The sequence below is a fragment of the Meriones unguiculatus genome, chromosome 7 (genome assembly GCF_030254825.1).
Source record: "Meriones unguiculatus strain TT.TT164.6M chromosome 7, Bangor_MerUng_6.1, whole genome shotgun sequence".
Lineage (NCBI taxonomy): Eukaryota > Metazoa > Chordata > Mammalia > Rodentia > Muridae > Meriones > Meriones unguiculatus.
The window spans coordinates 91,634,223-91,658,138 of NC_083355.1; the positions used below are offsets into that span (position 1 = coordinate 91,634,223).

General features: G+C 50.8%; 1 protein-coding gene across 4 annotated transcripts; it reads right to left on the minus strand.

The window, feature by feature from the left end:
• Positions 1–577: 577 nt before the first annotated feature.
• Syndig1l (synapse differentiation inducing 1 like) lies at positions 578–21,764 on the minus strand. Of its 4 annotated transcripts, none has more exons than XM_060387864.1 (5): positions 21,269–21,764; positions 6,475–6,573; positions 3,500–3,973; positions 2,298–2,438; positions 578–2,173 (listed from the first exon to the last, which is right to left on the minus strand). In XM_060387864.1, exons 3-5 carry the CDS (start codon positions 3,911–3,913, stop codon positions 2,015–2,017), a joined length of 714 nt encoding a protein of 237 aa, XP_060243847.1. In that variant the 5' UTR covers positions 3,914–3,973; positions 6,475–6,573; positions 21,269–21,764; the 3' UTR covers positions 578–2,014. The 4 variants fall into 4 exon arrangements, with proteins under 4 accessions (XP_060243847.1, XP_060243846.1, XP_021489835.1 ...); XM_060387863.1 differs by having other exon boundaries at positions 3,500–3,976; XM_021634160.2 differs by lacking the exon at positions 6,475–6,573 and having other exon boundaries at positions 3,500–3,976; positions 21,269–21,763.
• Positions 21,765–23,916: the final 2,152 nt, after the last annotated feature.

The following is a 23,916-nucleotide window of genomic DNA, read 5'->3' on the forward strand; positions in this document are numbered from 1 at the left end:
TGTCCATGGGGCGTGGGTTATGTATAACACACCTCCCCAGGGCCTTCAAGAGACAGTGAATCTGAGGCCAGGCCAGCTCCTCTGCTAGGGGTCCAGGAGAGAGAGGATATTGGGGATTTAGTGCTGAGGCAGGAACCTGAGCACTTCCTCTCCACACTTCCCAGGAGCAGCTCTGGGAACAGAAGATGTAGGGGAGCAAACAATGGACAGCAGGGGAGTGGGACCATGGGCATGCCGAGCCCTGTGTCTGCCTCGCATTAGCTCGGGGCAGTTGTGTAGAAGGCAGTCACACTGGTTTCCATCTATCGCTCCCTTCTTGACCTCCAAGGCTTAGAAGAGCTTTTTCTGCAGGCTTGCGCCTTATCTTACCTTGCCTTGCTTAAGTCAAATGCAATCCATCAACCTCCATCCCAGCCACCCCAGGCCGGACATCCAGGAGCAGCACTGGCCTCTAGCCTCTCTTTCTCGAGGGCCGTGTGGAGAGATCCAGAACAACAGACATGGGATAACAAAGGTCAGCGCTGGAGACACGTGGGAGACAGGCACAGGACCACACGAGGCCCCAGGGGGCACCAGATGTTACAGAAAAGTTTATTACCAGGGTAAATAAAGACAGTAAGAGGGCATTAAAACTGCCAGTGCAGGGAGTGGAGGGCGGGTAACCCCTGAAGTGAGGCAGATAAGGAGGTGTGAGAGGCGGGTAGTGGTGGAACCACAACCCCATTTGGGACTTGATGGGGTGTGGGAACGAACAGGTTCCCCAAATCGTGCACAATAGTCCCGTAGCTTGAGTCCCGGTGGGCCTACCTTCCCACTGTCCTGTGTCCTTTGCCCTTCATGTCTGTGAGACCCTGACATTCCATAGTGCATGGGGATGGAGGGGTTTGAAAGCAGTCCTGAGTGATGGTTATCAGTGAAGGTGCTTGAAGCCGTTGCCAACACTACCCCATCATTCAGAGATGGGAGCGTATTGTGACACGTGGAAAGGCTTGGCCTTCCTGTGGGAGGGTTTAGAAACGGCTGCAAAATTACTCCCAACTGGATATTCCAGGTGAAATCTCAGCAGCCCGGGCACCTCCATGGGAGGCTCCTGCAAGCCCTGTCCTCCAGCACGGAGAGTTACGGAGAAGCAAATCCCTTAGACACGTGTCTATGTCCATATCCATCCTCGGCCTACACTTCCCAGTCCCCAGCACCCCTTCTCACCCTTTTCCCATAAGCCTGGATCTAGGACCCCGCACTCACTAGCTGGGGAGTAACAGTACCCAATCTCAGGCTCCTCTGGTAGGGGTGCCATCTCAGGGCCCTTCTAGTGGAGCCCAGAGAGGATGGTGGGATGAAGAACGGGGTCCGAGTTGGCAGGTCATGTGGTCCTGCAGCATTCCAGGCCCCCACCCCATCTGCCTCTGCCTCTGCCTTTTGTCTGGTACAGAAGAGCCCCAGCAACCTGCCCTTAGCACAGAGCTCACCAGCCCCGTCTCCACCTGGGAGACATGCAGTACCCAGAGTCAGGAAGAACAAGGAATGGCTGGGGTCCATGTGTTTCTCTCCTGATTGGAGGGTCTTGAGCATCATGTGGGGGGCAGGTGCTCAGGTTGTACGCAGGTGGGAACCCCCTCGGAGTGGAAGGACTGGCTGGGTCCTTTGTCCCTTGGGCATTCCTTTTCCTTCCTGGAACCTCCTGCTCTTTCTCTGTGGGGAAGATGGTAAGTGGAGGTTGAGCTGCCTGTGGGGCAGAGGCCCTGTAGGGAATGGGCAGAGGGGTTGGGCTCGGCCTGTTAGTCAACGCTGCTCCTGCTTCCCATCCACGCCTGGCCCGCTCTGGGACTGGGAACAGTGGACAAGAGGACAAGATTGCACTGTGTGAGCTGTAGAATGGAAGCCCCCCCTCCCCAACAAGCTATGCGACAGATTCTCTTCAGGGACAAGGCTCTCCATAGAGCACACAGTTCCAAGCCTTACACCTTCCTCTGGTAAGCCAGGAGAGGCAGGATGAAGGTCCTCCTACTGACCACTAGCCATGGCCATTCTGGGACATGTAAGCAGCCAGAGCCACCACCACAGCCACATAGAGACCGGCCCCCACAGCGATGGAGAGTGTGGCTAGGAAGAGCGCCCGACGGGAGGTGGTGCCGGCCAGGCGGAAGTCCCCTTTGGAGATGGCCTTGCTGGTCTAGGGAGACAAAAGGCTGATATAAGGCAACAGCTCCAGTCCACCAGGCCCTTGACCCCATCCTGCAGGGGAGTGTAAAGTCCTCCGGTAGAGAGAGGCATCTCTGGGTCCTCAGGACACTTACCCCCTGGGAGAAGTAGAAGGCAGCAATGCCCAGAGGCCAGAAGCAGCAGAGCATGGAGAAGAGCGTGAGCCCCAAGTGGTCCCTGGGAGGCAGGGTGAGGAAGGCGTCTTCACTCTCACTCTCTGTCGAGGCTGTATCGCTCTGCAAGAGAGTGGAGTTTGGTGGCAAAAACCCAGGGTCCTTATAAACCCTGCTAGACTGACAAGAGTTAAAAACACACAGGTGGGTAAGTAAAGGAGCCGGCCACCAATGGCCACCAATCCCTGCACGGTGGAAGGAGATAACTGATTCCTGCAAGTTGTCATCTGACTCCCTCACAGGAGCTGTGACCGCACATACAGCAAACAAACAGAGACATAAACAAACTTGACAAAACCAAACCAAAGGTAACAAAACAGGTAACACCCAGTGGGCAGGTACAGAGCAAACCTCCTCTGCTGTTGACAGGGGAGGCTGGCTTTGTCACTCTATGCCACTCCACCAGAAGCCTTTTCAGTGACCTTTTAGTGGTACTTTTAGGAACCTCTCACCATGGAAGAAGACAAGTCTCTGAGTCCAGAGACGTTTATCACAGCAGACAGACTGGAAGATGAGAAGCTTCCTCAGTGCCCGAAGACCGGGAGATCAAGTTAACAAATGATGGAAGGGCTCACAATGAAAGACCCTGTCACTTTACAAATCACCTTATAGAAGATATTAAATTACACAGAGCAATATCCTGGAAAATCAGGTTAGAAAGCCCCGTACTTTGTGGGAGAGAGGCAGAGAAGAAGCATGATCAGCTACCAACACAATCACGTTATTTTCAAGTGATTAATAGTTACTATTTACAATGGTCGCTGTTTATCACTTGAGTTGATAAATAGTTAACCCAAGCCAGTGCTTTTCCTCCTCTCTTCCCCTCTTCCTCTCCTCCTCCTTCAACAGGATATCATGCTAGCCTTTAACTTACCAGGTAGCCAAGGATGACCTTGAGCTCCTGATCTGTATCCAGCTCCCAAGTGCTGTGAATACAAGTGTGCTTTCTTTTTTTGAGAAGTCTTACTATGCAGTGCAGGCTGCCTTTGAACTCTATATAGACCAAGCTGACATCAAATCTTCTATCTTCCTGCTTCTGCCTCCTGAGTGCTGGGATTATAGGCATGCTCTCCATGAAGCCCAGCTTAAAACCTACATTTAAAAAAAAAAAAAAAGCTACTTACCTCCTCCTCCTGGCTGTCCTCCTGGCCCTGCAGCTCTTCTTGAACCCCATAGGACACAGTGTGGATGGTGACATCCTCCTCAGCTTGACCAGGCTCTGAGCCCTGCTCCGAGGGCCCAGCTGGGGATTCCCTGGCTTCTGTGAAGCTGGTCTCGCAGCTGCCTGTTTTGGGTTCCTTCACCTTGTCCCTCCCCAGGAGACAGCTGGGCCGATACCAAGCCTCTACGGCCAGCTGCAGGGACCCCGGGTCTAGGAGCTGGTGAGCCTGGGCAGGAGCGGCACCTCCAAGGAGGTAGGAATAAAGCTTCTCCTGGCAGGACCAGCTGGACGGGGCCTCCGAGTAGGCATAGGGACTGCGGAGGTGGGCGGGGCTCCTTGGCAGCAGCGGGTTCTGTAGTTCACTGAGGCTCTCCATGGTTCTGCCAGCAGTTGCCAGGGTGGGGAGCCTTGGCCCGCCACGCAGTCCTCACGGAGCCTGCTGGGAGAGCAAGACAGGTAGTCACAGAGGCCGGGCCACTGGATACGACGCGACCTGGAGTGTTTGAGCGTGTGAATTCCGTACTCCAACATGGCCCTAAGCCCTGATTTGCCGTTTGTCACCTGTGGGGCCGTGAGCGAGCTATTTCTCAGAGCCTCAGCTTCTTTGTGAAGTGGGGAAGGTAGCGGTACTCCCTTCAGAAGGCTGGTTCCATCGTTATTTAACTTGGCACACGTTATCTAGCTATATGTCAGGCACAGTACCCGGTGCTGAAAATACAGCAGTGGAAGAGGCAGCATTCAGGGGGGAGAGAGGTGTGCCTGCTTGTCTTAAGGACAAGCCACCCAAAGGCCTGTGTGTTGAAGGCTTAGTCCATGGTGTGTGGGAAAACTGTGGAAACCTTTGGGAGGCGGAGCCTAGCGGAGGTGTTAGGCCATGGGGGTGTGGCCTTGAAGGGGATTTGCTGGGAGCTGTCTTTCCTGCCCATTCTGGGGTTTTGTTTGTTTGTTTGTTTAACTTTCTGACTCCAGTAAGGGGTAATGGGTAAACTTCTGTTTATTATGCTCAATTATAAACCGGGTGGTGGCGGCACTCAGAACTCGGGAAGCTGTGAGTTCGAGGCTAGTCTGGTCTACAGAATGAGTTCCAGAGCAGCAAAGGCTACACAGAGAAACCCTGTCTCAAAAAACAAACAAACAAACAAAAACAAACAAAAAGGAGGTGGGGGAGACACACACAACAGCTCCCTCTGCTATAATCTCTGCAATCCTGGCTGCCTCACCACAGGCACAAAGCGACAGGGCCTATAGATCTTAGGTGGAAACCTCTGAAACAGTCAAAACAAGCCTTTATTCTTCTTAAATCGATTAAGCATTTCTGTCCCAGCCCCAGAAAGCTTATTTCACACAGAGAGTGCTGAGATTAAAAGTGTCTTATCCACCACTACCCGGCTCCATTTATTTATTTTGAGACAGGAGGCAAGAGGCCCACAGGGTTCAAGGTTGGCCTGGACTACAGAGATACTGGGAACCTAATGGTGGAGCTGGAGAAAAGGGGACAGGTGATGTTACAGGTCTTGGTGGTGGATGGGTCTGGAGGGTGAAGGAGGGTTTATTCTCAAGCCAGGCAGGAATGTACTTAGCTTGGCACAAGGGCTACTTTTACGTCTACAGCTTTTGCCAGGGGAGGGTGCTTTCCCTACCTACCCTCCGCCAAAACGTAGTTTTAAGAAGTGTACTTTAGGCTAATCTGCCCTCTGAGGTAAACTGAGCTTGGGACGTTCCTTCAGGACCTAAGCCTTCCTGCGTGCTGAGGCCTGCATCAGTGGACATGAGCACAGGGTTCATGGGTTGGGAGACACTGGGAGCCATTCCTGGAAGTACACACGCCTTCCGGTCACAGACTGTGGATGTACTGGAGGGCTGCCTTCCCTCCTCCAACTGTCTGTCTATCTGGAAGGTTGGCTGAAGGGAGGAGAAAAGCCATGGATCTGTTGCCTCCAACACATCCACACACTCCAGCAAGGAGGAATAGATATGAAGAGGGTGTTCGAGCAGCTTTAGGGACTTCCATAGTTTCAGGATGGTTCAGGAGTGACTTGCTGTGGATTTTGGTCTGCAGATTTGGATTCTTCCTTGGCTTTAAAGATGCCCGTGAACTTGCATGACCCCGAGTTTCATCACCCATAAAGACTAGATGATACTGGGTGGTGGTGGCACATACCTTTCATCCCAGCACTCGGGAGGCAGAGGCAAGTGGATCTCTTGAGCTTGAGGCCAGCCTGCTCTACAGAGTGAGTTCTAGGACAGCCAAGGCTACACAGGGAAACCCTGTCTTGAGAAACAAACAAACAAACAAACAAACAAACAAAGCAGATGATAATCCTTGCCTGTCCCATGAGGTTACCTTGAGGATCCGAAGAAATGGCTGAGGTATGTATGATACATATATGCATGTGAAGTACAGCACACATGCCTGCTGCCCACAGAGATCAAAAGAGCATGTCAGAACCCCTGGAACCGGAGTTATGGATAACTGTATGCCACCATGTGGATGCTGGGAACTAACTCAGGTCCTCTGGAAGAGCAACAAGTGCTCTTAACCACTGTGCCATCTCTTCAGCCCAAGAGGCTGCAATCCTTATTTCTGGGCTTCAGAACACTGGGGCCATTTCTGACCTCCCAGGTGCCATCCCACTAATGACAGAAGGGAAAGCATAGGGAGAGATTTCTGTTCCCAGGGCTGAGTTTATCTGATCCTTATCCCTGTTTCCAGCCCCTAGCAAGCCTTCACAGTCAGCGCCTGGGAAGGGGTCATTTCTACTCCTGCCCCCGAAGGACACAGCTGGATTTCTAGAAAGATGGTTCTGGAGTAATCTGAAGACAGAATGGCCCCAGGGAAAAATACCTGGGTAGTGGACAGAGGATGGGGGCATCAAGATGGGAGCAAGGCGCATGTGGGCATGTCCAAAAGGTGTTAGGCTCCCCTGGCTGACTCACCATTGGGGAGGGCATGGGTTGATACCCACATGAGGGCGGAGGAATGAGGAGAGGCTGCCGTGGTGCTGAGTCCCTGAGGGTTCTGCGCTGGACCTGGAGCTAGAGAAACGTCTAGTAGAGAATCATAAAGAGCAACTGTGGCCCAACAGTCTGACTCCCAAGGCGGAGAGGGCACAGGTGGTGCTGGGGTGCATGGCTGCCCTGTGTCTAGGGGCCTTGCTTAGTCATCACCCTGCTGTGGGTTCCATGTGGCTGTCACCGAAGCTTCCCAGTGCAATGACGGGGCCTAAGGCGTGGGCTGAGACACAGGTTCAGGTCACCACTGCAGGCTCTCACCTTTCGTCCCGAGAGTCTAAAAAGCCCATGGGACTGCTATGATGGGAGTGGTGTTTCTTCCTGCTGGCAGGTGGCTGGGGTGCCTAAATTACACTTGGGAAGCTCTGGGCAGATTCCTAGCAGGCCCATTCTCTCTGACCCCCCAAGAAAAGCCTCTGAACCCCATGGTATCCTCCTGTCTCCAAGCAAATGTGATCCACCAGTGTGGAGTTGAAGGCCACCTGAGCACAGGGCTCATGGGGTGGAAGTCAGGGACATTGGGTGCCCATTCCTGGCCCATCAGCATTTTCCGGCCTTTCAGTGTCCCTGAGTGACTGTAGCCCTGCCTTCCCAGTTCCACCCATGTCATGTCAGTCCCTGCCTCATCCCTACCTATCTCTCTGGGAACCTAGGCCATAGCTCCCAGAGGACCCCCAGTCTCTCCCCTAGATGGTCTCAATGTCTAGCTCTTGGGACCAGGGCCTCACAGTTGAAGCAGCGTTCTGTCACTCTCTTAGTGGCTGAGGTGTGCGGGAGCCTTGAGGAGGAGTGGGCAGCTCCAGGGCATTTAGAGCAGCTACACACATCAAACTCACTCCTGCCCTAACCTCTAGAGGCCTTGGCAAGTCTCTGTCCTTTCCTTTCATGCCCTCTCCTCCCCACCCCCAAAAGGATGGAGAGATGCCTGGAGACCAGAGGGGGATTCTCAAGCCCAAAGCAGCCAGAGGCAAGTGATCCCAGCTCACTCCCACTTCCTGTCATGTGGGGACCCAACTGAGTCCCCACCCACCCCAGGTCCCCCTCACAGTCCAGGGCATTCAGCCTTTTCTGGATCCCCTCCCTCCTTGTGCTCTGAGGCTAGCAACCCTTCCTGCACAAAGCTGTGTGGTTTTTCTTTTCTTTTCTTTTTTTGCACAGTAGAAAAACGAGAAGTCACTTGAGTGTCCAAGAACTGGAAACAAGTTCAGTAAATGCTGGTGTGCAATCCAGTGGAAAAGGCCTTTGAACAGGTTCACAAAGAATAATGACTTGAGAAAATGCTCATTGCCATTCCAATGAGAAGGAAGAAAAGCAATCGGCGCGTGCAGCCGTCTGTACTCCGCCAAAATGTCAACAGTGATTAGCTCCTGAGGTGGTAGCACAGGTGCTTTTCATTTTCCTCTTCATTCCCTTTTTTCTCCTGTTTCCCACGCCTATCTATTTATCTATCTATCTATCTATCTATCTATCTATCTATCTATCTATCTACTCTTTACAATGAGCATGTACTACTTTTAAATAAAAAAAAAAAATTAAGGGATTAGATTTCTTCCAAGCCAGTTTATCTAAAATCCGATGAAGGCTAAGAGCCCCTTCTGGGTTTGGTGGCTGAGCGCGATTTTAAAGCCTTTCCCTGCCCACACTCCTACCTATGCTTCTACTTTCGAAAAGTCACTGGTGGGTGGTGGCAGCCGAGAGTCATGAACCTCTGTACACCTCACGTCCATCCCCCCACCTCACCCCAGCCCAACAGAGTTCATGGCCTCGTCTCAGGGACTCAACCCTGAGTCCTCAGTGGCAGAAATGATAGTGGGGCATCAAGTCTTCAGTGCCGGTGGCCTGGCTGGACCTTTGGGCCTGATCCTTTGCTCTGCCTTCTTGTGCTTCTTGTTCCCCAGGGTAGGAGACCAAGGCAGGGCAGTACTTGTGGCCATCTCAGCTACCTGGTCTTCCACGGGCTGTGTGTGCTTTCCAGATGCTGGTGTGCTTGCTGGTACACCTGCAAGTATGTGTGTGTGTATGTGTGTGTGTGTGTGTGTGTGTGTGTGTGCACCTGTACTGTGCTCCAGAGGACAGGCATGAGAACACCTGGATTCTGAAGTTCCTGTAATTTACACAGGCTTTTCACGCACAGACCAAAGACAGGAAACCATCCCCGGGATCCCCCAGGGTCCAATTACAGCCTCCTGTGATGATACAGAGCAAGAGTAGAGACATCCTTACCCGGAGAATGTATGGGAGAGTTAGGAGGAGCTGACTGTGAAAACTCGGCTCAGTCGTTTCCCTGGAATTCTATTGGGAGAAGAACAATAACTCACACTTATTGAGCTTTTCACCACGTGCCAGGAACCAAACTGTTCTGAGTGCTCATTTGACTCTATAATTCTGACAGAGCATAACAATAGGGGGTGGCAGCGGCGGCGGCGGGCTTTCTCTTCCAGCTGTGACAGACTGTGAGTGTCACATTAAACTGCCAACAGAAGCTGGGAGAGCTGGGATGGGGGGTGGGTGGGGATGACAAGAGGGCCCCGAAGAATCACCGAATTCAAGGGGTTGCAATACCAAGCAAGATCCCAGAGGAAAGGGAGATCCAGGGAGGTGAGCCTGAGCTTCTCTGTGGGGCCGGCCTCTCCTCAGGGGCCGGTTCATTGCCGGCTGCTCACGGCAGCCTCAGGGAATGACAAGGGAGGGGGCGTCGGTTGACACCTCGATGGGACAGCACTCCAGAAGTAGGAGCAGACCAGAAGCAGATCAGCCCTCACGAGAACTGAGGCCAAGCTTGGAATCAGCCACCGCAAAGTAGACGTTGGCAACCGCACGACGTTGCTGTCCGCCTGAGCGACAGTGGTCCCTGGGCAGGGGTTCTCAGCCTTCAAAGGGCGGACTTGAATTCCACCCCCCGTAACTTACGGGTCTAGGAGAGGGCATGGCCAGTGCATGCGGTGCTGAGAATCAAACTTAGGAGGTCGTGCATGCTAGGCAAATACTCTGCCTTAGCTTTCTCTCTCTCTCTTATGTATCTGGGGCTTGGACCTTAACCATATTAGGCAAGTGCTCTACCACTGAGCTACATTCCCAGCTCTGCTTTTTATTTTTGTTTGTTTGTTTGTTTTGTTTTGAAAGTGGGTTGCCCAGGCTACTCTTGAACTTTCAGTCCTTCTGAACCTAGTCATCTGGGCACCTGTGTACTAGCAATCGGGAGCTGGGGACCGGAAAATGGATGAGTTGGGAGATGCCTGTGATTCCCGGCAACTGGGAGATGGAAGTGGGAGGATCAGGAGTTCAAGGGCACCCTCAGCTACAAATTGAGCTCAAGGCCAGCCTGGACTACCTGAGACCTTGCCCCTCTCTCCTCCCTCCTGAAAAATACACAAAATTAGGAAAGGCTAATCCTGTAGAAAGCAGACCAATGGTTGCTAAGCACAGGGGGCTATGGGGGAGACACCCAGAAGGGGCCCAGGGACTCTGGAGTGACAGGACTGTTTCCTATCCTGGGCTTTGGAGTGGTTATATAAATGAAGGTAAGTACCTAAAATTTATATCAAATATAATATATTTTCAGGTTAGAAAGGGCAAATGCATTATGACAGCGTAAGTGTGGTGGTACATGCTTGGTGTCAGCCTGAGTGCTAAGCCCCCGCCAAATGCTTCAGATGTTAACTATCTTCACGCCTGGCAGAGCTGGGGCCCAGAGGGGCTGATAGCATTTCTAAGATCCCACAGCTGGTGAGTGGCAGAGCCTGCTAAGTCTGTCTGGCCAGAGTACACACACTTAATCGCTAAGCAGAGATACCTCTTCAACCAGGAGGCGTGCGTGTGTGCATGCGTGCATGCGTTCCTTCATTCATAAAAGCATCCATACATGTGTTGGTCTCTCTGTGTGTATACATGTATGTGAGGACATGTTGAGCTTGGGTACCAGTCCAAGATTTCCACCCTGTGTGCAACGGAGTCACCTTGTTGCTTGCCTTTGTGCCTTTTTGTACGCCCCCCCTAGCTGATCCTGGAGCTTCCTGGGACTGTTCTGTGTCTGCCTCTGTGTCCCTGTAGGAATACTGGGGTTACAGATGTGCACCATAACATCCAGCTGCACAGAACAGTTCAGGGGATTTGAGCTCAGGTCCTCTCTTGTGTAGTAGGAAGTCTACCCACTGGCCCACCTTCCAGCCCCCTGTCTGTTCTTGAGACAGGTCTGGGTATGGTGCCAAGGCTGGTATGGAACTTTTTGGTCCTCCTGCTTTTACCTCCCAAGCTCCACCAGGGCCAGCTCTGTGAACATTATCTTAAAACCTTACATCAGAGCCAGATGTGGTGGCAGGAGATTCTTGAGTTCAAGACCAACCTTGGCTACCCTGAAAGGCCCTACAAACTAATAAAACAAAAAGTAACAAAGCTGATTATAACTGCTTCCTGTTATTTGTTTGTTTGTTTTTCGAGACAGGGTTTCTCTGTGTAGCTCTGGCTGTCCTGGACTCCTTTGTAGACCAGACTGGCCTCAAACTCACAGTGATCCACCTGCCTCTGACTCCCTGAGTGCTGGGATTACAGGCGTGAGCCACATCGGATCTCTGAGTTCAAGGCCAGCCTGGTCTACAGAGTGAGTTCCAGAACAGCCAGGTGCTCAGGATGGGAAATCTTTGGAGGCCTGGATTTCAGTTAAATACAGAGTTACTATGAGGGTCCTGAACTATCAGCCACCATCTCTCAGGGCAACAGGAAAGGCACTTTTAAACCAAGTTGGAAAAGCTAGGACTTTCCATGAGGCAGAAGATTAAACAGAAGTGATTACAATCCTGGGAAACAGTACAGTCTTTAAGGACAGGCACCAGCTGCACCACCTTCTAGTCAATAACACATAAACTGTTTGGCCAACTGTAAAGTGCTGTGACTTTGGTAGCTGTTGCTAGAAGGTTTATGCTGGATTGATGACTTTTGGCCCATAAGCAAGAGAGCCAGTAAGTGAGTTTGGCGTCATTAGCTGCAGCTCACTAAATGAGCCAGAAAAGAGAGAACGCCAGGCATGGGCACAACAGGCAAGGTGGTTTGAGCCAAGCAAAATGGAGAACATGGTTTTTTGTTTGTTTCAGCTCAGCAAACTTAACACAATTGATCACCTCCATCACAATTGTCTTCATAGCTCCTCATTCTTCCTAACTGCTTTTTGTCAGTTGTTTGTTTCTTACGGCTCTCTCTCTCTTTCTTAAGCGTCTCTTACACAGACCTTAAACTCACCATGTAGCTGAAGCTGGCCTTGAACTCCTAGCCCTGGGCCTCTACCTCCTAAGTACTAAGGATGTACCATCATGCCTGCTTCTAACAGTTCTTAAGCATACCATAGTCTCCACTTGAAAATGAAAATTGTGGGATGGCAAGACGGCTCAGTGGGTAAAAGGCCACATCTGATAAAGTCACTTCAATCCCTGGGATCCGCATGGCAGAAGGAGAAAAAACAACTCCAGAAGGTTGTCCTCTGACACATAAGCAAAGGCTTGGTCTCCCTGTTTCCCATCCCAGATAAAATTGATATCATAAAAATTTAAGGATCAATCACATCAAGGGGCCAGGGATGTGCTTTAGTTCATAGAGTGTTTACCTAGTATGCACGAAGCTCTGGGATTGACTTCAGAACTGCATGAACCAGGTGGAGACCCAGAGGATCAGAAGCTCCAGTCTTGGATACACTACAAGAGACTCTGGAGCTCGGTGACAGGGTGCTCGTCTAGGGAGCACAAGGACCCGTGTTCAGTCCCCAGTATCATGGAAAGAGAAGGGAACAGCAGGAGAAACTGGCTGCCAAACTTAGCAGCGAGTCCTCAGGCATCCTGCCACAGGAGTTTCCATCCCTGCCCCTCCTCTCTGCTCTGAGACAAGCGCAGAACACAGTGACGGTGGAGGGTGACTTTCAAGGGTAGGCTACAGAAGGCTGTGCGTCTTTCGTCTTCACCTCGCTAACTGGTGTGCCCTCTTGGAACCTCGAGCTGTCCTCTAGCGGTTGGACTGTTTGTGGCCATCGTGTGGTGTGAGCAGGGGTTCCGGTCGGTAGACCCCATGGTCATCAGCAAGATGCCAGACGTGTGAGCTAAGCCATCTTGGGCCCTCTGGAGTGTGCCCCTCTGTCACCAGGTGAGCTCTGTTGGCGCCACATGGAGTTGGTGAGTACACAGCTACTTCTGCCTGAGTGTCTGACCCAACAAAGCCAAGAGCATGATGAAGCGTCTGTTGTTTGAGCCACTGTGTTTTGGGGTGGTTGAGGCAGCAATAGACACGAAGGACACCCTCCTTGGTGCCCTTAGGACTGTCAGCTTCTCTTCCTCCGCTTCACAGCCGTGTTTCTGGGAAGCTCCCCTCACACGCGCTGGCTCACAGCTTAAAGGCCACTTCCTCGGGAAGGCTCTCCCGCATCCTCAGTTTAGATTTTGGTTCCCTGGTTATCTGCGCTCCAGTGTTCTGCGTTCTTCCTCTCAAAATGCTTATCACAGTCTCTATTTATATATGTGTGATTCCTTGATTAGTGTCTTTCTCCCTCACCAGATTGTGAGCTCCAGAGGGGTGGGATGTGAGTGTCTTGCTCATCCGTATATCCCCTTGCTTGGTGTATAGTAAGCACCCGATAGATAACCTCATGAATGAAAGACAGAATTCAAGAGCAAGGGAGCTAGATGTGCTGTACTAGACTGAGGCTCCTTGGAAGGAAAAGACTTTCTAGGGATGTAGAAAGGGCTCAGTGATTAAAAGAACTAGGTGCAGCGAGGCACCGTAGCCCACGTCTTTAATCCCAGACTTGGGAGGCAGAGACAGGCAGGTCTCTGAGGCCAGCCTGCTCTACAAAGCTAGTTCCAGAACTCCCAGGGCTACACAGAGAAACCCTGTCTGGGGAAAAACAAACAAACAGAGAGACAGAGAGACAGAGAGACAGAGGAAGAGGAGGCTCTTCTGGAAGGCCCAGGTTCAGTTCCTAACACCCACACGGCGGCACCAACAGCCTGTAATTGCAGGTTCAGGGGATCTGATGTCCTCTTATGTCCTCTTCTGTCCTCCATGGGAAGCTCCCCTCACACGCGCTGGCCAGGTACACAAGTGGTGCACAGACACACACTCAGGCACAACTTAAACTTAAAAGAAAACATTTTCTAGGACTGGGGATGAAGGGCATCACCGCCTGGAGACGTACTCATCTCTGTTCAGTAAACACGTCGTGGGCAGTTACTTCAGGACATTTCTTGGGATCCAAAAATAGACAGGAAGTGGCACCTGCTACGAGGAGGGGTGTACAGTCCGGACTAGCAGATCCAAGGCTTATGTAGAATGGAGGAAGCTGTGCAGCTGTGCACTGAAGGCAAGGGGCCTCCATCCTGAGATGGTGGGTATTAGGAAAGGCTCTCATAGCAGGCAACGTGGGCAATGAGTCTTGAAGGTTAAACGGGAATCACTTAGGTGAGAGAGTAAGAGCAGGATATTTCTCACAGAGGAGACAGAGGAAGACATGGCTGGTGGTAGGCAGGGTGGATGGAAGGAAGCAGGTGAGGCGAGAAGGCATCCTGCACCTATAGGGGGAAGTAGTGAGAAAAAGCGGGTACCACAAGGTTTAACGTGGCCTTGCCTGTGTTTGAGTGCTCTCTGAATGGCAACAGTAAGTAGAAGGGACGGGGGTGAGAGCTGAGTCAGAGGGGAGGCAAGAGTTGAGAGGCCATTGCTGAGGGCCGGAGTGAAGGCTCAGTGGCCAAGAGCACTTGATGCTCTTCCCGAGGGCTGAAGTTTGGCTTCTAGTATCTACAACTGACAGCTTGCCACAGCCACGCAGCTCGCTATGACTCCAACCTCGGGGGAGCTGACCCCCTCTTTAGGCCGAGACAGGCATCTGCACACACAGACACATAAAACTATGTCCTAGAGGGGACGAGACTGAAGCTGTGGGGCTGGTTGTAATGTGTACCTTTAAGTCCAGCAGTGGGGAGGCAGAGGCAGGAGGCTCCCTCTGAGTTCAAGGACAGCCCCATCTACAAAGCAAGTTCCAGGCCACCCAGAGCTACATAGTGGGACCTTGTCTAGAGAGAGCGAAGGGTCTGACTGTTGTAGCTTTGGTTTTAGTCAAAAGTAAATAAGATATGGAATCAACCAGCAATGAATGCATAAAGAGAATACGGTATATATCTGGGTTTGGTGGCTCACAGCTGTAACTGGGTTAAATAAAATAAGCCAGACCAGAAAGAACGGAGAACCAAACACCGCGTGTTCTGTCTCATATACGGGAGCTTTAACGTGGTTGATCTGTAAGTAGAATAGTTTGGTTATGAGAAGCTGGGAAGGTTGGAGAGGGGTGAGTTGCATACATACCAAACATAACCAGGTAAGCGGGAATAATTTCCCATGCCCCACAACAGAGTGGGATGACTATAATTCATAATAACGCATCATGCATTTTAGAAAGACCTAGAAGACAGTGTCTCCAAAGCTCCAGACATGAAGCGATAAGGAAACACATGCCACAGACCCCACAACATGTTGATGAGAAGAGAGGGAGAGGGCAAGGTGAGGGTGTGATATGACAGAATGGATGGAGAGGAAGTCCTATCTGAAGAGGGAATAGTCGGGAGGCTACCTAGGCAGGAGTTCGTGGTTAACTGAAGAGAGAGAGGAAGGAGTCCAGAATAACTTCAGGTTGCTGGTCAGGCAAAGAGTGATGTGAGCAACTGAGGCAGAAAAGCAATAGGAACCCTCCTGGTTCAAAAGGGCAGCCGGGGCATAAAGACTACTTCTGAAGCTGGGTGTGGTGGCATCCTGGGAGACAGAGGCAGGTGGCTCTCATGAGTTCGAGGCCAGCCTGGTCTACAAAGTGAGTCTAAGACAGCCAGGACGCTATAGAGAAACCCTGTTTCAAAACAAAACAAACAAATAAAAACTCCAAAAACCAACCAACCAACCAACAACAAAACCAAACCACTCTATTTCTTCTTCAGCTTTAGGGCCTGGAGAGATGGCTCAGTAAAGTGCTTGCTGTACTTTTATAAGGGCCTAAGTTCACATCCTTAGAGCTTACATTAAGAGCAAGGCCTAGTGGTGTGTCTGTAGCCTTAGTGCTAAGGGGCAGACAGACAGGACCCAAGAGCTCACTGGCAGGTAGCTTAGCACGCCTCAAAAGTCATGTGGAGACATGCTGAGGAAGGTGCTTGAGGTCAAATTGTCAACTTCTGACCTTCTGGCCTCCACAGGCTTCTGTGCATACCCTAACACACTTGCATGCACAAACACACACACACAGGCTTATTTGAATAGCAAGATGAGTAATTTTGGGGCTGGAGAGATGGACCAGCAGTTAAAAATGCTCTCTGCTCTTCTAGAGGTCTGAGTTCAATCCCCAGCAACCACATAGTGGCTCACAACCATCCATAATGAGATCTGATGCCCTCTTCTGGTATGCAGGTGTACATGCAGATAGAGCACTCACATATAAAATCAATAAATCCTAAAAAAAAGTGTGATATTAAAATAATAAAATAACCAGGGGCAGTGGGAAGCAGAATGAAGCAGGAATGCAGAATGAATCAGGAAGCAGAATGAAATGGATCCCTATGGTCTCAAGAACTACCAGTCAGAACTACAAAGTGACACTCTATCTCAAAAACAAAAAATAAAGTAATAACAAAACTAAAAACCCAAACAGACTGACATCTCTGGGCCAAAACGCTCATTTCCAAGAGACAAAGAGCAGATTATCCTTGACGAAGAAACCTTGGGACCTTCTAGTCCCAACACGAGAGGTAAGGGCAGCTCCCACTCACCACAGCTGCCTGCGGAGAAAACAAACTGTACTGCAGGGGGAATCCAAGTCATTGTCCCTTCCAGTCAACGCCTCCCTACAGTCATAGGTAAAAATGGACAAAGAAGAGTAGAGAAAAATCAGTTACAGCAAACTGAAACAGGACGATATCAGGAGCAGAGAATGATCAAAGAAGATTCCAGAATCATTCAAATTACAGAAAGGATCCTTACAAGTTTTTAAAAATTTATATCCTCAGGCAAATATGAGCATGTCACATCTGTAAAACAAGAAGAGACTGCTATGAAAAAGGAGCATTTCACAAACATGTAGGGTTTTGAAACTGAGAGTAATTCTCTGAATTTTGGAAAATTCAGTGGAGAGATTAAACAATGGAAGAACCATTATCTTAAAAGAAAATGTGAATGGAACTCCCCAAGAAGGAACCAAAAGACAAAAACATGGCACATATATAATAAAGGCGAGGCACAGAGAAGAATATCAGGTCTGTTGCGTGTTTAACAGGACTTTGAGAAAGACACAGGAAGAAAAACTAGAGGAGAAAAATACTGATGAAGCATCAAACTGCAATAGTAACATTGTGATCCGATCCTTATAGACTCAGTTAAAGAAGAGGAGGAGCAGAACGAGGAGGAGAAGGAGGAGGAGGAGGAAGCCGGGCATAGTGGCTCAGGCCTTTAATCTCAGCACTCAAGAGGCAGAGGTAGGCAGATCTCTGAGTTCCAGGACAGTCAAGGCTACACAAAGAAACCCTGTCTTAAAAAACAAAACAACAAGAAGAAATAAAGATGTAGAAGAAGAAAGTGTTTCCTGAGATCAAAACAATATTTGGACTGTGTCCTAAGCTAGAGAAACAGGATGGGAGCTGTGGGTGAGTCTGATTTGAAAGTGTTTGGGGATACAAGGATAGAAGTCTGCCTGTCATCTGATGTATGAAATGGGAGCCCTGGGTGGTGGTCTGGGTTAGAGAGGTTTGAGAGCCAACCAAGGACCTTTGGAGGGAGAAAAGAGAAAAGAGAGGAGAGGAAGAGATGGGAAAGAAGAGGTCAGAAGAGGGACAAATAAAGCACTTTGGGTGCTTTTCTGCTTTCTTGGGAATTGTCTTAGGTGTTGTCTTTCAAGGGGAATCACACTCAGGGCTTCCTTAGGCAAGCCTATTCTCCCCTCAAAGCACAAGCCACTTTGTTACAGGCTAAATGCTGGGAAGACTGGACTGTTGGCTCCGCTACTCAAACGAGTCCTTTGTCAGGTGGAAATCAAATCTTCATTCTCGAGGAATCAACCTGTCTCTCCATTGAGGCGGTTCATTCCAAACCACTTAAAACAGAGGTTCTCAACCTGCGGGTCAAGACCCTTTCAGACCTCAACCCAGCCCTTCCACAGGGGTCGCCTAAGACCATCAGAAAACAGTGTATGAGAAAGAAAAAATAGAGAGGAGGTGAGATGCATTCATATAAGGAACAGGGGCATGGTCCAGTCTTCATTGCTCCTAGTTTGCCATAGGGACCCCCATGTAGGGTGCCAACTGAACATTTGAGGGAGGACAAAGACGAGGAAAATGCAAGTTTTATGAATTAAGATGTTACTGCTTCCCTGATGGAAGAATGCTCCTTCTGTATCTATCTTACCTCTCTAGGACCCATAGACAAATTGGCCTTTGGATTTAAAGGCAATTAGTAGACAATTACAGACATTCTTTGACTGGGCCATTCTTTGAATGTCATAGAGAAGACACTTGGATGTATGTCACTGTCTCAGTTTCTCTTTACACACACACATACATGCAGACATGCACACACACACACACACACTTTCTTTTCCTCCTTCCCCCCTTGTTATGTAGTCTTGTTATGTAGCCCAGAATGGCCTGGAATTCACTGTGTGACCCAGCTTGGCCTCAAATTTCTGATCCTTCTGCCTTAGTCTTCAAAGTGCTAGGATTATAGGTGTGTGCCACTTTGCTTGATTCTGTATACCCTATTTCTTTTATTTAGAATTTAATGTTTGTTTGTTTGTTTTTAACTTTATGTGTGTGTGTGTTTTGCCTCCATGAATGTGTGTGCCTCAGGTCTCCTGGAACTGGAATTAGAGATGGTTGTGATTTGTCATGTGGATGTTGGGAATTGAGCCCAGGTCCTCAGGAAGTGCTTTCACCACTGAACCATCTCTCCAGCCTTGTATACCCTACTAACAACCACATTTAATTTATTCTTCCTCCTCCTCGGCTCTCCTCACCCCTACCCTACATAACTAAGGCCACACACACAGAAAAAGTAGCATTGCTGACTCTTGTCTTCCCTCTGAGGGGGAAGGGAAGTGGTAGGGAGGGGGCAGAAGGGGAGCGCAGGAATTAGCTGATGGATAGCTGGAAAAGGAACAAGATGTTATCTGCCTGGGTGACCAGAGGAACCCTGAACTGAGGGCTCTGGGGTGTGCATGGATACCCACACGCCTGCAGGTGGAGGGAAACTGTATTTTCCTTTGCCTAGTAGCAGTCTGGTCTCCCCGCCTCCCCCCCCCCCGACAAACCTGGAGAAAATAAAACCTCTTTCCTAGCTTGCTGTTGTTTCTGCCACTGTCACTTTGGTTATGGGGGTTAGTGACTGTCCATTAACTCCAGAGAGCTGACTCTCGCCAGTGCCGCACCAACAGCTGGGAGCCAGAAAGCGCTGACGTGGGGAAGGGGGGGCTGGTCCCCCACCCTGGCTGGGCACTCAGGGGATGTCAGAGAGGTCAGTGGCATGGCTTACTCAGCTCTACCAGAGTGCCAATTAGTGAAGGTTTGTTTTTTTTTCCCCCAGCATTGGCTGTGCCTGCCACAGTTGAGGGAAAATGATTGTAAGAGGAGCTTATTTATTTATTTATTAAAAATAAAACAGAATCCTGTCCACATGGATGGGTCTTTCCCTACTGTCTCCTCTTCTAGTCTTTCTAGGAGGGAGATCCTAGCCAACCAGGGTCTCTGGGAAGAGGGGCTCAAGTCCTTGGCTTCTCCTCCAAGTCCTCCTTGGTGGGGTAGTCTCTGGTCTCTTGGCTTGGAGGCTAAGGTCCTACCAGCTCCATCCCTCTGTATACACTGCAGCTTCCTTTGAGAAATAAGGAAAACAGGGATGCTAAATGTACAAGTGGCCTCTTCTGCTTCTTCTAGCTTTCCTCCACTCCATTCGTAAAACCCACTTCATCACGGAAAGGCCATTAACATACCCGCCACACCGGGTTAATGAAAGTGGTACCCTGTATCCAAGAAGAACTGAGAGGTTTGCTGTTCGGGACGGCCTCCGAGGGCTCCATAGAACAGCAGGCCCTGGGAATCTTAAATCTCATCGGATTCCAGTCTCCCCTGCTATGGAGGAGAAAACTGAAGGGAAGACACCTGCCTGAGACAGTCATAGGCAGATCTGGAACCGAACTCGGGGGGGGGGGGGGCTGATTTCCAGTCAAACTGACTCTGATACATTTTCACAGTTCATCCCTGTGTTTTGCACCCAATTACTGAGTCCTTACTATCTTCCAGGTGCTGTGGGGGGAGGGGCGTGGAGGGAAGCAAAGAGATGAAAACAACACAATCCTCGCCTTCAAGGAGCTATTTTCCCTGGATCTGCGACTCTTGGGGAAATATAAAAACAAAAACTATGAGTCAGGCTCTCGCCCTATATTATCTTCCATAGGTGTTGATGGAGGAAGGGTGCAGGAAATCCTTTTATTTCCTGAAGATTTATGAGTCGGGCTCCATTGTTTCTGGGACTCCTTAGAGGATGCAGGCAGAAGGAGCCATGGCTGGCCTGCAGAAGAGAGGGTGAAGATGACAATGAACACATCACGGTCAGCAGGCCTGTCTAGGGGATGGGAACAGTGAGAGTCACTGTGGGGGATGCGCCTCCAATTAATTATGTTGCTTCATGGAATCTCAAGACAGTTCCCCGAGGTGGGCAGATACCCAGAGTTCTTAGCGTCGCCTTAGGAATGAGGAAACTGAGGTTTAGAAGCTCCGGCAACTTGATGCCAGTAATTGGAAGCTGCCTACCAACCAGGCTTCCTATCTTCCGAGGGGAGAAAATTAAGCTGGGGGGGGGCAATGAACCAGTACGAAACCAGTGGTCGGCCACAGCGGTGAGCTAGAACTCCTTTTGTGCAGTTTTATTTTCACTGGTCCATTCTGCCACTCACAGAACTCTGCACTGAAGAACTGGAAGCACTTTGCAGGCCCGAATGAGCTCATTCAACACACTCTTGCCAGAGAGAGAGAGCGAGAACTCCAAATGGAGGCTCTGTCCAGGGTCATCAGCATTCAGGCATATAATAGAAAACCAGACCAGGTCCACTACTCTGTCCTCTCAAGCCAAGCAGTGCGATGAGAAACTGGCCTCTTTTCACGAGAAAGAGTGGCACAGGATAAAGCTGAGTTACCTCCTGGCATTTTTTTTTTCTTTTCCTCAGAGAAATGTATTAATCACTATTGAGGAGATAGACACCCCCACTTTCTTTGTCCCAAGGGCTATTCCAGGTCACAGAAATCTAAGAGCAAAAAGATCACGGCCTCTCCAGTCACCCTGGTGACCAGGTTTGGCTAGGGGAGAGGAGCTGAGTGAAACCCACTCGGGTTTTTACCAATGTCACGGAATTTTGGTGGAGGCTCCTGTGCCAGGGAGTCTGGGAGACTTAGTGTTCCTGCAACCAGTAAGCAAGGCGTCTCAGAGCGGTTTCGGGTCAGGGTCAAGGCCTGGAGTGCATAAGGGTCAAGGTGCTCGGGTGACTATCATAGTCTGGGTTCCTCCTAATGTCACCCAACAAGGAGGTGAGGAGTGGGGATGGACCTGGCCACAGCTCTGAAGGAGCGCAAGGACCTGTAGGGGCTTCATTGCTGGGAGGGTCCCCCAGCTCACCCCAGCCCCTTCGGAGCCTAGCTCCGCGCTCCCGCTGCGCCCCAGGAGGGCATCTTACCTGTCCCGCTGCGGACCGTCCCGCCTCCTCGCGGGGCTCGGGGACCGGGCATGGGCCGGCGAGCGACGGTGTCCCCGCCTCGCGGCCGCGGTGGAGCTTCCGGGAGAGCTCCCTGCTCCCGGCCCGAGTCCCTGTCGCTGTCGCCCGCCGCCGCTTCAGCACCGCGGACAGCTCCCGCGCGCCCGCCACCGCCCCGCGCGCCGAGCACGGTCCCGGGAGCCCCGCATCCCGGCCCCGCCGCTGCTCAGCGCTCAGCCTGGCTCGAGGCGGCTCCGCCAGACTTGGGGGAGCGGCGAGGAGGGTCCCCGCCTCCCGCCGCCACCGCCTGCCTCTCGCCTCCGTGCTCCCTTCCACGCTCCAGAATCAGCCCACCAGGCACTCCGGACCCAGCTCCCGGGAGGGGCGGGGCGGGGCGGGGCGGGAAGTCGGGGAGCCCGGAGGAGGAGACGGCGAGGGGCGCGCAGCTGGAACCGGCTCTTCTGCTTCCTGGAGCCAACCCCTCTTCTCCAGCCCCTCTCCCCTGGCTCCTCCCGCACACCCCAGAAGCGTTGCCTACAGCTCTTGGGCTTCTTAGGGCGTTTTTGGAGCTCCGAGGCTCCCAAGCTCTGAGTTCTAATTATCCATCAGCCCTAAAAGGAAAAACAAACAAAAAGCATTTATTGAATGCCTCTTAAATGCCAGACACCAAGCGGGCTATTTATTATTTATTTAGACAAAGTGATCTCATTTAATTGTCTTAATAACTTACTGGGCACCCTCTCCCAATATGGATGAGGATGCTGAGCTGAACACAGCTAACAATTTCGGGATTTGGGGATACCAGTTCTGTGTTGGGAAGCACATAGATTTCATAGCCCTCGGATCCAAGTTTTGGGGATGGCTCGTTCCACCACTGTGACCTGGATGAAGTTACCAAACCCATCAAATCCTCCAGACAGAATCCACCTATGGGAGGTCATGTAAGGACATAAGTGACACATTGGCATCCAATAGACCCAGCGGGTGAACCTTCTCCCCCTGGCCGTTCTCCCAGGGGGAGGCCTGGGATCTCACCATAGGGTTCTGCTGCTATGCGTTCTCCACAGGGCTCTTCTTCTGTGCCCCCATTTCCTTTGCTTTCTTTCTTTTTTACGTTTTATTTATTTATTTAGCAAGGGGATAGCCCTGCCGTGAGTGTTGTCAATGGATAAAGGTTTTTTTCGTGTCCTTCCCTCTACCCATGACAACGTCTTGAGATTCATCATGGTCCCCAGAGGTCGGGGGTTGGGGGTGGGAGGAAGTATATTCTCCTCAAAGGAAAATAAACAGGGGTGGGCAAAGGCATCTCCAGAGCAGGTTGAGGCCGGGGCTGCTGAAGGATGCTGGGAATGAAACTGGACAGTGGTCCCTCCCTTCTGCCATCCGGGGAAGCCACAGCACATGGAACACTGAGCTCCTGTTGGTGTGTGACATCTAAAGCAGTCCCCTTTAGCTCCCAGCATGCGGACAAAGAGCTGAGATCCAGCCCTCGTCTCATCGTTAATAAGGGGGTTGTGTCTCCTTCCCTTCAGACTGGCAGAGAGCTCCCTCGGCCTGGGGTCTGTGTCAGGTCTGACATTAGCGGCTAGCTTGCTTTTCCTGACTCTGCCCACTACAGTTACACTACGGAGGCCCTGGGGCCATTGGTACACAAGTGCCCCTCCCTATGGCATCGTCTGTCTCTTGTGCCACTTTGTTCACTTGTAGCCTCCCTGTCATAGGAGTACAGGGTCCCTACTTGGCTTTGGCTCCTCTCCTTGTCCCCTACTCAGCCTGGTTTTTCTCCATGCCTGTGCTGCTTACTGAATCACTAATTAAAGTATGATGATGATGATGATGATGATGATGATAGCCAGTGAAGCAAAAGCTGCATATAAATCCAAATACTAACGTTGATAATTATGTGCTGCTGTCTGGAGGGAAGGCTCCAAGAGCGTGTCAAGGGTCATGGCTTCGGCTCCCAGAAACCTCAGGGGCTGGCCTTGTTTTGTCACTGACCGTGCAACTTCTGGCAGTTGCCTAATCTTCTTGGGCCTTTGTTCCTTTAGAATTCTAAACCTTTCTGTAGCTTTGAAGCAACTGTAAGGAGAATCAACACTGTGTGAAATTTGTAATGGGGAACAGTTGGCTAAGGCAGCGATAAGCGCTTCTAGGGAAATTACCTTCTACTGCCTACAAGGAATAGGTGGAGCTGGGTCTACAATTCTGTAGATGTCCATTGGAGGTTTTTCCTATTTGCCTTCTCTCCCTCCTTTCTCTTCCCATCGTGTGATGTGATGAAATTCAGCAGCTGAGAATATAAAGTAGAGGCTCAAATCCAGGTCTTTGAAGGGGCTACACCGACGGGTTCTAGAGAGATAGGCACGTTGGCCAGTGATTCGACTCACGGTGACAAATGCTATCATGACGTGTTTAAAAAGTGCTTTCTGGCTTGGGATGTTCTAGAAGGCTTCCTGGCGGCAGTGGCGTTTGAGCTGAGTTTTGTTAAAGAGCAAGATATTCTCACAGCAGGATGGGAAGGAAGGAGGCAAGAAAGGGAAGCAGGAGTCAGCCAGGAAAAGATAGTCTACCAAACAGATGATGAGGAGTTGGACTGGGTTAAGTCAGAGGGATGAGGAGCGAGAAATGGG

Bases quoted from the DNA above. Each gene is read 5' to 3' on its own strand.
- Syndig1l (XM_060387864.1), bottom strand. From the start codon at position 3,913: ATGGAGAGCCTCAGTGAACTACAGAACCCGCTGCTGCCAAGGAGCCCC. The intron at 2,439-3,499 runs GTAAGTAGCTTT...ACTCTCTTGCAG, and splicing joins AGGACAGCCAGGAGGAGGAG to AGCGATACAGCCTCGACAGA. The intron at 2,174-2,297 runs GTAAGTGTCCTG...TTGTCTCCCTAG, and splicing joins CCTTCTACTTCTCCCAGGGG to ACCAGCAAGGCCATCTCCAA.